The following is a 14,654-nucleotide window of genomic DNA, read 5'->3' on the forward strand; positions in this document are numbered from 1 at the left end:
ACACTGGCCTATTTCTGGTGGGTTAATTAAGCAATTATCTACCTGTATTTCTTCCTATCGAGTTCTCGTCTATTGATGCCAAGTCCCATGTCAGGAGGGTTATGCACTTTGCTCATTTAAAGTGATTTACATCAGAAGAACATCAACCTTTAAAGTGATGGTTTACATCAGTAGAACAACATCCATTTTTAGCATGCAATTCCCTTTAGGGGTTCACACGTGACACCACCTGTGTTGGCTGCTATAGGTAATGGTATCCCTACTGATGTCACTTTATTTCACTTTGAAAGTGTAGAGTAGCCCTAAAACGCATACTTCTAATATGCATATATGATGTATAAAGTTAATTTTATTATTTTTTAATTGACATTTGTAGCTCAGTGTCTCTAAAATATAAAGGATGGTCAACCAAGGACTTGCATTGACTACTCTCCTTTAAAAAGAAAAATTGTATACCATCAGTGTTTTGACTAAATTGTATACCGTCAACGTTTTGACTTTTGTTCTGACTAGGAGTCTTTCAATGGCTCCAGGTTCCTGGGTCAGCTAACGACGACTGTTAATCAGCTCATATTGAGGAATGCATTTTAAAAATGAAAATGTTCTACCAAAGTAAAATATTTCTGCAAGCTTAAAATGTTAATCTGTTGCCAAAACCTGTTGTAATTGTCAGGCTAATCATGTGTTTTAAGTATATATATATATATATACATACACACAAAATAAGCTTTGTGTCTTTGGATTTTGGTCTCTGAATATGATTTGATATTCTGTAAGGGTTTCTGTGTCCGCAGAGCTTTTCTTTCACGTTTTTGTATGCCTGTTACTTTCAATGCCATGTTACAGATCACACACAAAGTATCTACCTAGCAAAATGCAGACAAAGCCATCTTGAGAGTATGTCATACAGGTTCCTTTGCACACAACGCCATCTGTATTATATCCATCACTGTATTGTGAAATGCACTGTATGTCCGTCTTGTTTACTCGAGTCAAACCATTACTTTTTCCACTAGTCACTTTATACTCGCTCGTCCTATCAAATTATTTTGAGACATCTAATGGCTTTTCCCTTTGCGGGTGCTGAATCTCATGGTTTTTACATGTCACTCGATACCTCACTTGAATAATCCTTCCTTGTTCTTAAATGACCCTTGTCAGCCATTTTATAGCCATTTTTATCCTGTCCAGATCAGATTGTAATTCATCAGGAAGTTCTACGTAGACCATATTTAAATGCCAATTGTTCCTAGAAATGTGTGCCTTCTATTTGGAGGAGTCGGTCCTCAGCCTCACCCAGAGGACCCAAATGTCTCCCCCACCAGATGACTGCATGGGGCGCTCTCTGCTGGATAGCACTGGAACTGCTGTTCGATGCAGCTTATTGGTCAAATTGTCTACAGTTAATAGTGGCTTATTTTGTTCTAAAAAGAAAAATTTGATTTACACTTTTTGAAGACTATTATTGAATGATGAATCATTTAAAGTAATGTATGTAAGTTTTGGAGGAGGCGGTGAGACTGAAATAAAGTGGGTTTGTTTGGTGAGTGGAAGTTTAGATTTACTGTTCATGCAGCTATTTCACCCTTGTGATGAGAATAATGTCCTTTATGTCACAAAGTGATTTTGAAATGCTCTGTCATGCAGCCACTATGCTGGCTCAGTTCTGTAGCCGTTTCTCCTGGGGACCAGGGTTGGGAGGGTTACTTTAAAAATGTGAAATGGTTTACTAATTACCTGTTAGAAATTGTAATCAGTAACAATCCAACTATCACAATATAACTGCAGTCACTTTTGGATTACTTTTGAACACATTTCCTGCATTTGACTAGGCTACTGGAGTCGGGGGCATACTCACGAGGACATAAAAGCTGTAATACTTCAGACCATGTGTTGCTTACACAGCAGGCGTTCAGCTAATCTATCTAGTGTCACATGTTTCACCAGTAGTACAATAATACTTAACATTTTTGGATTACAGTGCACAGAAATATGGTTTCTAGTCATTTATTTGTGGGTGCCTGCTGCCTGGTAATTCCAAGAGCCAAGTGGGTTTTGTCATCAAGGTTTGAGGTTTTAATTAGGCCTATTTGCACCATGATATCAAACATATTAAAAGTAGACCAAAAGAGTAAATATTTACAGTGCACAGCCACTTGGATAAATACACTATCTAATCCAGTGGTTCTCAAATGGGGGACCAGGGGTCCCCAGCCAAAAGGGGGGTAATTTATTTTCACTATATTTCTATACAGAAGTAACAATGACCATTTTGGTCATGGATTTTATATGTTTTCTGTAATAAAACATCTAAAGCATCAATGGTATCATACGGGGGACCGTGGGACAAAATCCTATCAAATGGGGGTCCGTGGTCTAATTTTTGTCAGTTTAGTGGTCCTTGTCCTTCATGTGATTTTTTTTTAGAACCACTGAAATCGATCTATCTGTATGTATGTACTGTATGTAGCCTACTGTATGTAACATACATACATAATAATATACAGCCTATATATGGAGTATATACACACACACACACACACACACACACATACGTAGGCTATAGGCTATATAACACACACACACACACACACACACACACACACACACACACACACACACACATATATATATATATATATATATATATATATATATATATATATATATATATATATATATATATATATATATACAGTATATACAGTATATGTATTTTAAATTGTAATCCTGCTAGTAATCCCAATTCTTACTAAATGTAGCTAACTAATCCTGATTACATAATAGTTTCTGTAGGCTATGGGATAGTTACCTTTTTTGTAACCTGATTACCTGTAATCAGTTAGGCTACTTCCCAAGCCTGCTGGGGACACCCCCCAATGATTCTGAAGAGGTATTAGGCCTATCTAAAGTCATGTTATAGCAGTCCGACGCACTTTACAGTAGCGACAACCAAGACAACACAACAACAGTTGACTTTTTTTTCATGACGCACAGGGGAGCGAGCGTGGGGCTGGGGCTCGTTGCTAAGCAACTAAGCAACAAGCATCTCAGATCAGACCATTAGCTAGGGCCGTATGATTTCCCACACACGGAAAAAACGGACGAAATCATGGAATTTGGTAATCAAAATTGAATCAACTGTATAAAAAAATTGAATATTGCAGAATTTTCCATATTTGGCTGAAATTGATAAAAGTAGGCCTAATTATCAAAATAAGAAGTACATCTAATGATCATAGTAGCCTAAATGATTTAAATAATTGTAAAATAGGCCTAGAGAAATGATTCAGTTTTGGATTGGGGTGTTTTGAGAGGGGGGGTCAGTCTTGCGTGTGACCCTCTGCACCCATAGACTGACTGCACCTCACAACCATGCTCACAACTTAGTTTTTCACATTGAGAAACATTTCGAAGAGTCTGTCTGGGAGAGCACTCCTAACGCCTACATTAAAATTAAAATGCAAAAACTGAATTTAAAAATAAAATAAAACGGAATTTGGGGGGAAAAATAAAACGATTTTCATAAAATAAGCAGCACCACATTGGCAAGAAAAGCAGTTTTTCGAGCGCAGTGAACTTGAACGCACCACAGACCAATTAGCGCATGCGCATCGCAACAAGGAAGTGCGGTCACATTAGACTAGAGCTAGACTTCACGTCTCTGGAATTGCTCCTGTTCTTCAGTCGTTTGGGCGTATAACACTATCCCATTACAGGTATGTCATGGGCTAGGACGAGTCAGTCTCATTTATTCGATGCGAACACATTCATACATTCTTAGGATATGTGGTACTCCCTCCCTCGTCATATTGGCATGCTGTGTACTCCTCTGTTCGTATTTTAAATAGGGACCATCAATGCTAGGTCTAGGGAACAGCGACATCTTGAGGCCATTAGGGGTGCTTTTCTTTCTTGTCAACCTACTATTCATGTAGAACAGTGATTCCCAAACTGGTCCGGGGACTACTGGTGGTCCGTGAGGCTCCACCTGGTGGTACTCAAGAGCTTTGCTGACTGCCATCAGCCTATCAGCAAATACGATGTTTTGTGTTGGTTGTTTGCGGTCTGACACAAAAGTAGCCAACTACAGTGATTTATTTTAAATCCGCAGTGGGAAGTGGTACTTGGGAAATTTGGTTTTGTACATAGTGGTACTTGGTCTGAAAAGTTTTTTAGAACCTCTGATGTAGAAGATGGCTTGAGAGACTAACAGTAAGTGTAACCGATTGTGTTTACACTTCCTGTGGCAGAGCTTATTGCTGCAGCCTGCCTGCTTCCAGTGAGTCACTAGCTTTGACCAGAGACGATCGATCTCTGGTTTGAGCAGCATTTTGAACAGGAAGTCGTAACACAAACGGGTCAAGTGGGCGGGGCTCCATAAGGTGAATATACACAGTTTACATACTAGAACGGATAGCGTAATGTGCATTCCTGAACTGAGTGTTGTTGCTGAAACGTTAAGCTAAAGTAAAATCTACTTGAGAGTCAAAGCAAAAAGTAGCTCATAATCAAACTTACAGAGTTAGTTAAAACAGTTACATAACGTAATGGTTTTTCTCATGGTGCTTACATTCTCCTCTTTTCTCTGCCAGATCTCAACTGACTACTATAGATTAAGATTGTAAGGTTTGTGTGGTGCAATGCCTTCAGAATTGTACTCTGAATTCAAAAAGTACTTGATAAGTGCACACACAAACAAGTACCAAGAGTAACTGTAATTGATTACTTCCACACTTGATTACATATTATAGCCTATTTGCATATCATTCATATGCTACATTACTTCACAGTTCTATCAAATGTAGGCTACTTGTGGCTTGTATCTGAGAGCAGCAAAGGTCTTGACTTGAGACAGAAAGCCTAATCCAGGCTGCATGTCTCTACCAACAGAACCTCTTTAGAACTGTATTAAGCCATAGGTCTAGCTTGAATTTGTTGTGAACTTTGCTATCTTAAGTACTAGTTCCGTGATCCAATAAACAACAACAAATGACAAACATGCCTGTCTGTGCTCCTGCTCTGCAGCTCTGCGATGGCCATCGACTGGCTTGGATTTGCCTATGCTGCGGCCATCGTCTTCGGAGGATTTATGGGGTACAAGAGAAAAGGTTGAACGCTGACACTTGATCAGTATTTGGATATAAGCTAGGGGGAATCTTCCATTACCTGTAGGACCAAGGTAGCGCTCACCATTTGATCTTGATCGTCATCGTACCTCTTGTTCGCTGTCCTCTTTAGGCAGTGTGATGTCCTTGATGGCTGGCTTCGTTTTCGGCGGGATGTCTGCTTATGGCGCCTTCAACGTCTCAAGAGACCCAACTGACATCAAGGTCTCTTTCTGTGAGTATGGCTGACCCCGCTGGAATGTCCTGAGTCTCATGGACGGCCTTCAGTAAACTGGTTGAAACCTCCACACAGACACACAGGTTAAATCCTCCAGGCAGACAGACAGACAGACACACTCACAGGTTAAAACCTACAGACAGACAGACAGACAGACACACGCATGCACGCACGCACACACACACACACACACACACACACACACACACACACACACACACACACACACACACACACAGGTTAAATCCTCCAGACAGTAGCTTGAGACGACTCTCTCATTTCAGGCGCCTCAGGCATCCTGGCAGTCGTCATGGGAACGAGATACAAGAAATCTGGGAAAATACTCCCTGCTGGCATCATGGCAGGACTGAGGTCAGAGTCGAACTCACACATTTGTTACACGCAGTGACGGCTGCCGTGCAAATTGTTAGACAATAAGAGCGATTGTGAAATGGCATAAGAACATTAATAACATAGTTTAATATTTGATCTGTTTTTGCTGTGTCCTTACAGTTTGCTGATGACTTTACGGCTGCTCCTCATGCTCGTGGTGTGATGAGAAACGGCCTCTGCCTCTCCAGGATCCAGCCTTGTTTCAAAGGAAACATTCCCAGCGAGCATGTTCAAGTAGATCTGCTGTTTTGCACAACTGACCCTTTCATGTTGCCATACTAGATGTTTTGCAGTTAGCTGCTCTAGTTAATCACACTGTTTACTTTGGCTGTTTACTTTGGCTCTTTGAATTTTTTTTTTAAATAGACATAAATACACATGGGTCCGTTTATATATTTTGTGCAAGAATAGAAATGGAAGATCCTTTATACTTAACATGTAACAGCACAGTTAAGAAGTGTTCACACATTTAAGACTCTCTAATTGTTGTCTGTGAGCTTCTGTAAAGCTGCTACTTCTCATGATAAAGATTCTGTCTTGTAACGGTAATTAACCCATTGATACCTGATGCAGCATTTGTGTGTGTATCCCTTTAAGACAAAGGGATACACACACAAATGCTGCATCTGTAGCCTGTACTACGAATGTTGGATAAGAAGATCCAGGATCTGTCCCTTGATCTGGTTTGTCTAAACCAGATCAGCTCGATTGTAGTTAACTTGTACTACGAACGTCGATTGGCACTCGTTAACGCGAACCAGGTTTTTCTAATCTAGCTGACAGCTCGTGCACATGAAAATGCCCGTGCACTGGAGCTCGTGCCCGCAAAAGAGGCGTGGTTTTTAACAACTGCCAATCACAGTGCAATATGGACTGCTCCAACTCCTACAGCGCCAGACACGCCTATTTCCTCGTTCATTGAAACCGCAAATAAAAATCTGCGTTGGATATTATTACTGTTCCCGAATGACTGTCTAAAGTGACCACTTTTATCCACACCAGTAATTTCTTTGAAGAGCGGTTTCGTAGGCTATCTACAGCTCTCTATCTACAGTCTTTTGTGGAAGCAATGTGTAATCTATCTCAGTCCAAAATCCGTATGTATAGACCATTTAGGCTCAATGAATAATAATGATCTCATGATGTGTTTAGTCGCACTGTGCGACTAAACACATCATGAGATCATTATTATTTGATTGAATAATTCCTATAGAGGCTAATTAATAAAAAAAAAGAATGATAATAAAATAAAAAAATGCTTCTGAACTGAATCGACACGGTACGTGCGGGCATAGATTTCATTTATAAAAAATAGCCTATTTTGTGGTCACATAGCCTATATAGGCTATTGTCAGCAGAGCGCATATCTCCATATTTCATATAATGATGCTGGAAATATGAAGTTCAATCACATCATACAGGCCAAAAGCAACACAGTTGCAGCTGCAAAATGCAGGAGTAGCCTAGATATGAATCATCTTAATATGATTAAGATGATTAATCATCATGATGATGATATGTGCAGGTGATCCCATATTAAATTGCTTAGATGTAGTAGGCTATTCTAGCATGACCATTTCAATTCCAACCCAACGTCAGTCTCAGCTCCGTTGCGCACACGGCACCGTGCGCTTTGGAGACGTTTATGTAACCTTTTTATTCCGGTTTAGTGATATTTCTCCACTCACTATTCAGCTGCAATCGATCAGCGGGGTCAAACAACGTATCTAGGCTACTTGAGAGCATTAAAATGAATATATAAAAACATATTCCAAAGTGGTAAGTAGGGCTTAATTAAATTATTCGTCCTTGATTAATTCAACATTACAATTTGTGCTCCTTCCTAGATGGGAAACTCATCCAGAAAGGGGTTGGCCATTTTTCCAAACTGCTGATTCGATTGGTTCGTGGGCGGTGTATTTAAGGTCTAATCTTATCCTTGCAACTTAACCTGCTGCGGACCAGGTTAAGTGTGAAGCATAAGTTGCTATGGAAATATATGTCGGTAAGAAGTTAACTTGCTTTGTAGTATGGCTAAACCAGGTTTAAACCTGAAGTTACCTCGCTAAACCACTAAACTTGCTTTGTAGTACAGGCCTCAGGTATCAATGGGTTAAGCTTGATCCGTGTCTCAAACTATGCCGTGGCATGTTGGGTCCTTGAATTTGATGGAATTGGGCCCGGAAAGTGCTGGGAAAGTCCTTGAATTTGATGTGGGAACCCCATTCATATGTACAGAAATGACCCAAGCATGTTGTTTGCGTTTGTGCTACAGACATACGCTGTGCTAGCAACACAGCATGAGTGTCTGTGGTGGCTGTGTCTGTCTTGTCCATGTGTTTACTGCAGTTTCCAGCAGAACATCATTTTTGGGAGGAAAAAAAAGGTGAATTGAGAATATGAAATGTGCATCCTGAGTGCACTCAATTGAGGATGTCCTTGGGAAGAAAATAAAAGGGGGGGGGGGGTCATGTTTATATGCTTCAAATGTTGTGATATATTTTTAAGTGAATAAATTGATTCTCAATATACTGTGTTTATTTCACAAAATCCTCCATTTAAAAGCCAACCACTCATGATGTAACAATGATTACACAAGTTTATTTATGATTATTTACAGTACAAACATATTTCAGTACCACACTAAGTAGATTTTTCCTTAGAATAAGAAAAAATCTATGCACTATGCACTATTATGATAGTGCAGTGTTGACACCAGTGGTTCTCAAACTTTTTTCGTTTCAGTACCCCCTTTCCCCCGATTCCTCAATCCAAGTACCCCCTTTACCTGACTACATTTGGCAATCATTTCCCACCATGCCTGCTGGACTGAGTAGTAAAAACTTTTAAATATTGTTTATAAGTATTTTAAATCTGATCTAAAAATATATATATAAAAAAACATGTTCATGATTTATTCATACATTTTCCATTTTCTCCACGTACATCTAGGGGTACACGTACAACCACTTGAGAGACGTTGGTGTACATAATATAAACAGGAAATACATAAAAGGTCATATAATTGCTCCATAATCCATACACATGAATACTTGCATAATTAATTATTCACACTGTTGGCCTGTGTGAGGAATGAATGCAATGTTTTCCGTGAGTGATTGAATTAAAGTGGTAATTTAAAGCTTAACACCTCCATAACCGTTTTGACGTAGACGTCGTCTGGCTGAGGCTTCCGTTTGCTGCCTGGCTGCAGGAACCTGCTGATGGCAGGAAGCCTGGTCATCCTGCCCTGGAGAGACTGGAGGAGAGCAGTGTGACATCAGTGCAGGAACAACACTCTAAACCAGAGGTTCTCAAATGTTTTTCAGCCAAGGACCCCTTACAAGATAGAAAATATACCAGGGACCCCCTCATTCTGATTTGTGATTTTGGGCTAAGCTTAATTGTTTCCACGGTAACGTGCTTGACTTTTAATTTGATAGGTTTGTTATTAGAATGTAATCCATGAACCATTTTAGATTTAAAGCATAAACTATTTTCGTTGAACTATGAAGATTTTGCAAAAAAAAAAATTTTTTTTTTTTTTATTACATTACATTTACATTACGTCATTTAGCAGACACTTTTGTTTTATCCAAAGCGACTTACAATATCATAATTTGTCAACAGTACAAAAAACCACTATGCAACACAATCATGACAGCCAAGATATTTTGATAGACTAGCACCATGTAGGAAGTAGTTTGAGAAGGAATAAGTAACATTTTATAAATTTTTTTTTTTTTTTTTTTTTTTTTTTTTTTTTTACTTGAAAACTTTTCGCGGACCCCCTGGCAAAGTGCCACGGACCCCTGGGGGTCCGCGGACCCCCATTTGAGAACCACTGCTCTAAACCACATCTCACTCTCGGCATCTCACAATCATGCATTCTGTAATGCATGATTGTCCTTGGACATATCAGTTTGTCCCTCTGTACATCTGTCCTTGGACATATCTGGAGCATGCCTTGGTGTTGGTACCTGGAGCGTACCTACCTTGGTGTTGGGAAACTGAGCGAGAATTGCAGAAAACTTCTCCTCCAACATCAGGCTGCATTCGAGCAGCTCTACATCTGCACGGCTGAGTTTCCCTCCCACCAGGTAGACCGGACCGCTGAGCGCCTGGGGGAAAATGTCACACACGATATCAGACCACTATTACGTCACCAAGTGACAAATCCTATCCTGAGCAGCAAACAGTGGAGGCAGGTGTCAATGCCGTTTCAAAAGCTACTTTCAAATCTACATAGGTTGAATCTGACTGGCTTTCTTGAGATTAAGCAACATTCAAATACAGGCCAAGCATTCTCCTTAGAGAGGTGTGAATGTTGTGCGGTTTGCCCAGTGTTACATTATGTTCTCCTTAGAGAGGTGTGAATGTTGTGCGGCTTGCCCAGTGTTACAGTATGTTCTCCTTAGAGAGGTGTGAATGTTGTGCGGTTTGCCGGACTGCACCAGTAAAGCTTGCTGCTGGTTCACCTCAGTAGACAGGCTTGAAACAGACATCGCCCACATACTCAATTTGATATATATATATATATCTGTTCACTAGACTCTCCTGATTAAAATCATTTCCTTGCTGTCATTTCCTGGGGCACCAATTGAGATATCAGCTGGTCACATCAGACTTCATTTTCACTATCATCTGTTATAATAAACAATGATCTTTACTTCATTCACTTGTCTCTCTCCCGATTGAAGTGCATCTGGTTACCTGAATTTCCCATCTTTTGAGCCTTTTGACAGACACTATAAGCTTTTAACTTAAAGTTGAGTTTGTTATCAATTCATAATAATGTGCAGCTGGTTGTACCTTTTCAAACACAGGGAGATAGCGCTCTGTTGCTTTAGTCTGAATATTGTCCAGTTTTTGTTGCACGTCTGCAGGCGGTGTGAAGGGCAACACCATGATCATTTCCATCAGGTCCCTCAGTCCCTCCGAGTACATGTCGATCCTGGAGGAAAACATCCTGTTTTAGATCCACTCGTCTACAAACTCAAACAACAACAAACTCAAACATTAGATTAGACCAGAGGTTTTCAAAGTGGAAGGCGGGCCTCCCCAGGGGGGCTCCAAAGGGTCCACCCTGTACTGAGAGAGAGAGAGAGTTCCTGGGATGTAATGTTGGCAACCCTCAGGGGAGGCTCAGTGAATGGAAGTGAAAAAAATATCAAAAGGAGATGACATAGAACAGCCTAAATGTGTGTGACGCCCAGATTCAGAAACTAATAAATGCCTCCAGACAGACGGTTGTATGTATTTGATTTGGTCTGAAGTCAAACAGCAATATCAGGCTATCTTGGATGATCAATATTGAATAGTGGCTATGGGATCAAATAACATAATCACAATCCCATAGGCATCTAGGACTTGAGCGCAAATAAGCAAGTAAGGGGGGGGGGGGGGGGGGGTGACCCACAGTGGCAGACTTTGAAAACCCCTGGATTAGATAATCCCAAGATTGCATGAATCAAATGGATCATACGTGGCACGTTCTTTGAGGTCTTGTCCATGAAGGTTGTATTTCTCTGCTATGTAATTCAGGATGGCCCTCGTCTGCACAAGCTTCATTCCATCGATCTCCACCAAGGGAACCTGTTGGAACATGAGGGCTCCATCTGCAGAGAGAACACAGCAGCAGCAGGTATGTGGGACACTCCTATATCCTTTCACAATAGTCTGGCACACTCTGCGTCCTGCAGTGGGTAGTAACGAGTTATAATTAAGTAACACGCATGAGTAAAAAAAAAAAAAAAAAGTACTTGAAAAGTACTTTTCATGTTCCTTTTTTCAACTGTACTTCTGCTCTTTACACGAGTATATTTTTGAGCCAGAAATCTACTTTTTACTGCATTTGTCAATTCTGGGACAGATAGGGAAATGGAAGAAGAGCAGGGTAGGTGAGGCAGAGAGGGGCAGGGGTAGAGGGGTATCCAGCCTCCCTCTACTTTATTAAACAACAGTGCTTTTTTCCCTTTCATTATTTTGCACACCCTAAAAATATCAACTTGTGCTTGTACTTTAGGTACCTTTTTACTTTCACTTGAGTAGGTGTCTCTGAAAAACTTTTTCAAATAGTAATTTTCACTTTTACTTGAGTATTTGAGTATTCAAGATTCAAGATTTTTATTGTCACTCCGTAGTACAAGTATCACGTGTGAATTTCTTGTGCTGTGGACTCCGTTTACTACTTATTTGTATTGTACTTTTACTTGAGTATCTTATCAGTACCACTGCATACATGCTTCCACGCTTGTGCGGGACACATTTCTGTCCTGTCATCTTCATGGTTGTGGTAAAATATTAATTTGCTTCGAAGTCAAAAGTCACTGTGACAAAGGTGGCATGATGAGATAACTAGAGAGCATCAAATATCGATTTCATTCCAGCTTGCATCATGAAGATAACAAGAATAACTGACAAAAACTGAGGTGATGAAATAGTTTTCAAATCATTTCACTGAAAACGCTTTTTCTGCAGCGACTTACCACTCAGCAGTTTCTCATACTGGTCATGGGTTGACAAATGCACTTCATCAAACTGTGAACAAGACATTGCAAACAGTTTAATAGTTGCAATTGCAGAGCAGTGAATCTCAAACGATGTTTATGAATGTACCCCCTTTCATTTAGGTTTTCAGCCAAGTACCCCTTTCACCAGCACAAAACATTTTGGGGAAGGAAAATCTACACTATAATGCCAGCAGTGTCTGTCTGTCTCTCTGTCCTTCGCGTATCTCGAGAACCATTGGTCGGATCAACTTCAAACTTGAGGAGTGTGCTTAAGGGGGACCTGGCGGAGTGCAGTGCCCTGTTTTCGTGCAATTCGGCATAGCGCCACCTACTGTCCACAAAAAAATGCGGTTTATTTTGAGAACCGTTTGTCCGATTGACTTCAAATTTGAGGAGTGCGCTGATGGGAACCCGACAGTGCAATGCTGAATTTCGTGCAATTCGGACACGCACATAGCCATAGCGCCACCTACTGGCAACACAAAAAGCGGTTTATCTTGAGAACCGTTTGTCCAATCGACTTCAAACTTGGGGAGTGCGCTGCTGGCAAGCCGACAGAATGCGGTGCTAAATTTCATGCAATTCGGCATAGCGCCACCTACTGGCAATAAAAATGTGTTTTATCTCGAGAACTGTTTGTCCGATCGACTTCAAACTTGGGGAGTGCACTGCTGGGGAACAGACAGAGTGCAGTGCCAGGTTTTGTGCAATTCGGCATAGCGCCACCTACTGGCACCTCAAAAATCAGTTTATCTCGAGAACCGTTCATCCGATCGACTTCCAAATTTGGGGGTGTGCTGCTGGGAACTCGGCGTATTGCAGTCCCGACAAGAGATTTATCTCAAGAACCATTGGCCCAATTGACTTCAAACTTGGGGAGTGTGCTTAGGGGACGGGGAAGCACCCATAGGGTGGTGCATGGGGGGAATGGGCACTGACTGCACTAGTGATTATAAATAATGTATCTGCATGTTTTGGCAGAGCAAGCATGAGCATTAAATGGGTTGGTCAATTAAATTTGTAATTCAATTTAGTAAGAATCATGGGCTTGTGCAAGACTTTCGTCTTTTCCAGGCTCTTTTCTTTGCTTTGATCATTGCAGAAAAGAATATTGCGCACAAATAAGCATATCCAAACAGTATCCTATTTCACTTCCCACCCAATTTTATACTCACACCACTTATATAGCCTCAGTCAGGAAGGATTTATTACATCACTGATGACATCACAATTGCTCGAGTGACATCACTAATGACATCATCACTGATGACATCATCACTGATGACATCACAATTGTGACACACCGCCGCCCCAGACACCACTTAGCCAATTTTAGCTAAAAGATTTTCACTACCTTCAAAGTATCCATAGGGGTACTTGTACCCCCATTTGAGAAACACTGAGGTAGAAGATTCACATTAAGACTATAAAATATCAACTTACCTCGACCTCTGCAACTGTTAGAAGCCAACGGATTGACTCCATTCTCCCTCTCCCATTAAAGTAATGGAGCACAACCTTGTCAGCCATCGTAATTTGAGAATTGCAAATCTATATGAAGAGAAAATATAGTTGGTTTTCACTGATCTATTCCTTGGTCAAACGCATGCATTTGGATTTTAATCAAGTCTTTTTACTGACTTTGGATATTCGTAGGCTGCTTCCCTGAGTGAGTGAGCGCTGAATAATGAGTGAAAGAAAAAAGGTGTTATATAAGGCCAGGGGGCGGAACAGGGGGGCGGGAACAGGGCAGGGGATTGGCAGTAGAAACACGATTGATTTGCATAGCGCTATGCATCATGGGAGAAGTCTACTATCTAACTACTTTAATCCACATTTTTACACCGAAATAAAAGCGATACGTCTATATATTTAGCGTCGTATGAATAGTATGAATAGAATATTTCATGGTAACCTAAATATAGGCGTCCGGCAAAAGCAGTTGGTAAGCAGCACCCTGCGCGTGAATGACTGGGACTCGGGGAGGTATATATAGCTCCTGGTGCGCTTCTGTTGTTTGGATGTGAGGGCGATCTGGCTGCGACATCTGTCACCCCATTGATCGCTAGGGTTGATTCGGCTGATCTGGCTGGCTAGGCGGGTGTCCCCTTCCTCCCTCACCGCTCCATGTGTGTCCCTCCCGAAGCTCCGCGCTCGGTGGATGTGGACGACCCTCCCCAGGACGAGCACCGTTGGTATACCAGTAGCTGCTCCCTGCTAGAACCTCCAAACAACAAGCTCAACAGGCCCATTTGTAGGAGAGACGTAGGGAAGTCAAGCTCCAAGACTTCAGACACATCCAAGTGAGGCGCTGCACGTGGCAGTCTGCCTTCCTTTTAAAAGCACGCGTAATGCTTGTTGATTTTAAATCGTTATTTATTCATTTACTTTATTAACGTTACT

At 41.0% G+C, this 14,654-nt stretch overlaps 3 protein-coding genes across 5 annotated transcripts in view; 2 read left to right on the plus strand and 1 right to left on the minus strand.

Moving 5' to 3' along the window:
• Positions 1-1,529, plus strand: part of agpat5 (1-acylglycerol-3-phosphate O-acyltransferase 5 (lysophosphatidic acid acyltransferase, epsilon)) — a 12,595-nt gene extending 11,066 nt beyond the window's left edge. The window contains exon 8 of the mRNA XM_083658018.1: positions 1-1,529. This exon is cut by the window's left edge and continues 749 nt beyond it. The gene's annotated coding sequence lies outside the window, so the exon portion shown is untranslated.
• Positions 1,530-3,615: 2,086 nt separating this feature from the next.
• Positions 3,616-7,851, plus strand: tmem14a (transmembrane protein 14A). Of its 2 annotated transcripts, none has more exons than XM_083658019.1 (5): positions 3,616-3,719; positions 5,029-5,111; positions 5,242-5,343; positions 5,631-5,718; positions 5,860-7,851. In XM_083658019.1, exons 2-5 carry the CDS (start codon positions 5,036-5,038, stop codon positions 5,900-5,902), a joined length of 309 nt encoding a protein of 102 aa, XP_083514145.1. In that variant the 5' UTR covers positions 3,616-3,719; positions 5,029-5,035; the 3' UTR covers positions 5,903-7,851. The 2 variants fall into 2 exon arrangements, with proteins under 2 accessions (XP_083514145.1, XP_083514146.1); XM_083658020.1 differs by having other exon boundaries at positions 5,029-5,097.
• A 445-nt stretch (positions 7,852-8,296) lies between these two features.
• Positions 8,297-13,921, minus strand: LOC310795982 (glutathione S-transferase A1-like). 2 transcript variants are annotated; one of them, XM_083658124.1, is made up of 7 exons: positions 13,893-13,921; positions 13,695-13,802; positions 12,228-12,279; positions 11,225-11,357; positions 10,552-10,693; positions 9,735-9,860; positions 8,297-8,998 (listed from the first exon to the last, which is right to left on the minus strand). In XM_083658124.1, exons 2-7 carry the CDS (start codon positions 13,779-13,781, stop codon positions 8,864-8,866), a joined length of 675 nt encoding a protein of 224 aa, XP_083514250.1. In that variant the 5' UTR covers positions 13,782-13,802; positions 13,893-13,921; the 3' UTR covers positions 8,297-8,863. The 2 variants fall into 2 exon arrangements, with proteins under 2 accessions (XP_083514250.1, XP_083514249.1); XM_083658123.1 differs by having other exon boundaries at positions 13,695-13,921.
• Positions 13,922-14,654: the final 733 nt, after the last annotated feature.

This window comes from Poromitra crassiceps, assembly GCF_964638095.1.
Source record: "Poromitra crassiceps genome assembly, chromosome: 22".
Taxonomy (NCBI): domain Eukaryota; kingdom Metazoa; phylum Chordata; class Actinopteri; order Beryciformes; family Melamphaidae; genus Poromitra; species Poromitra crassiceps.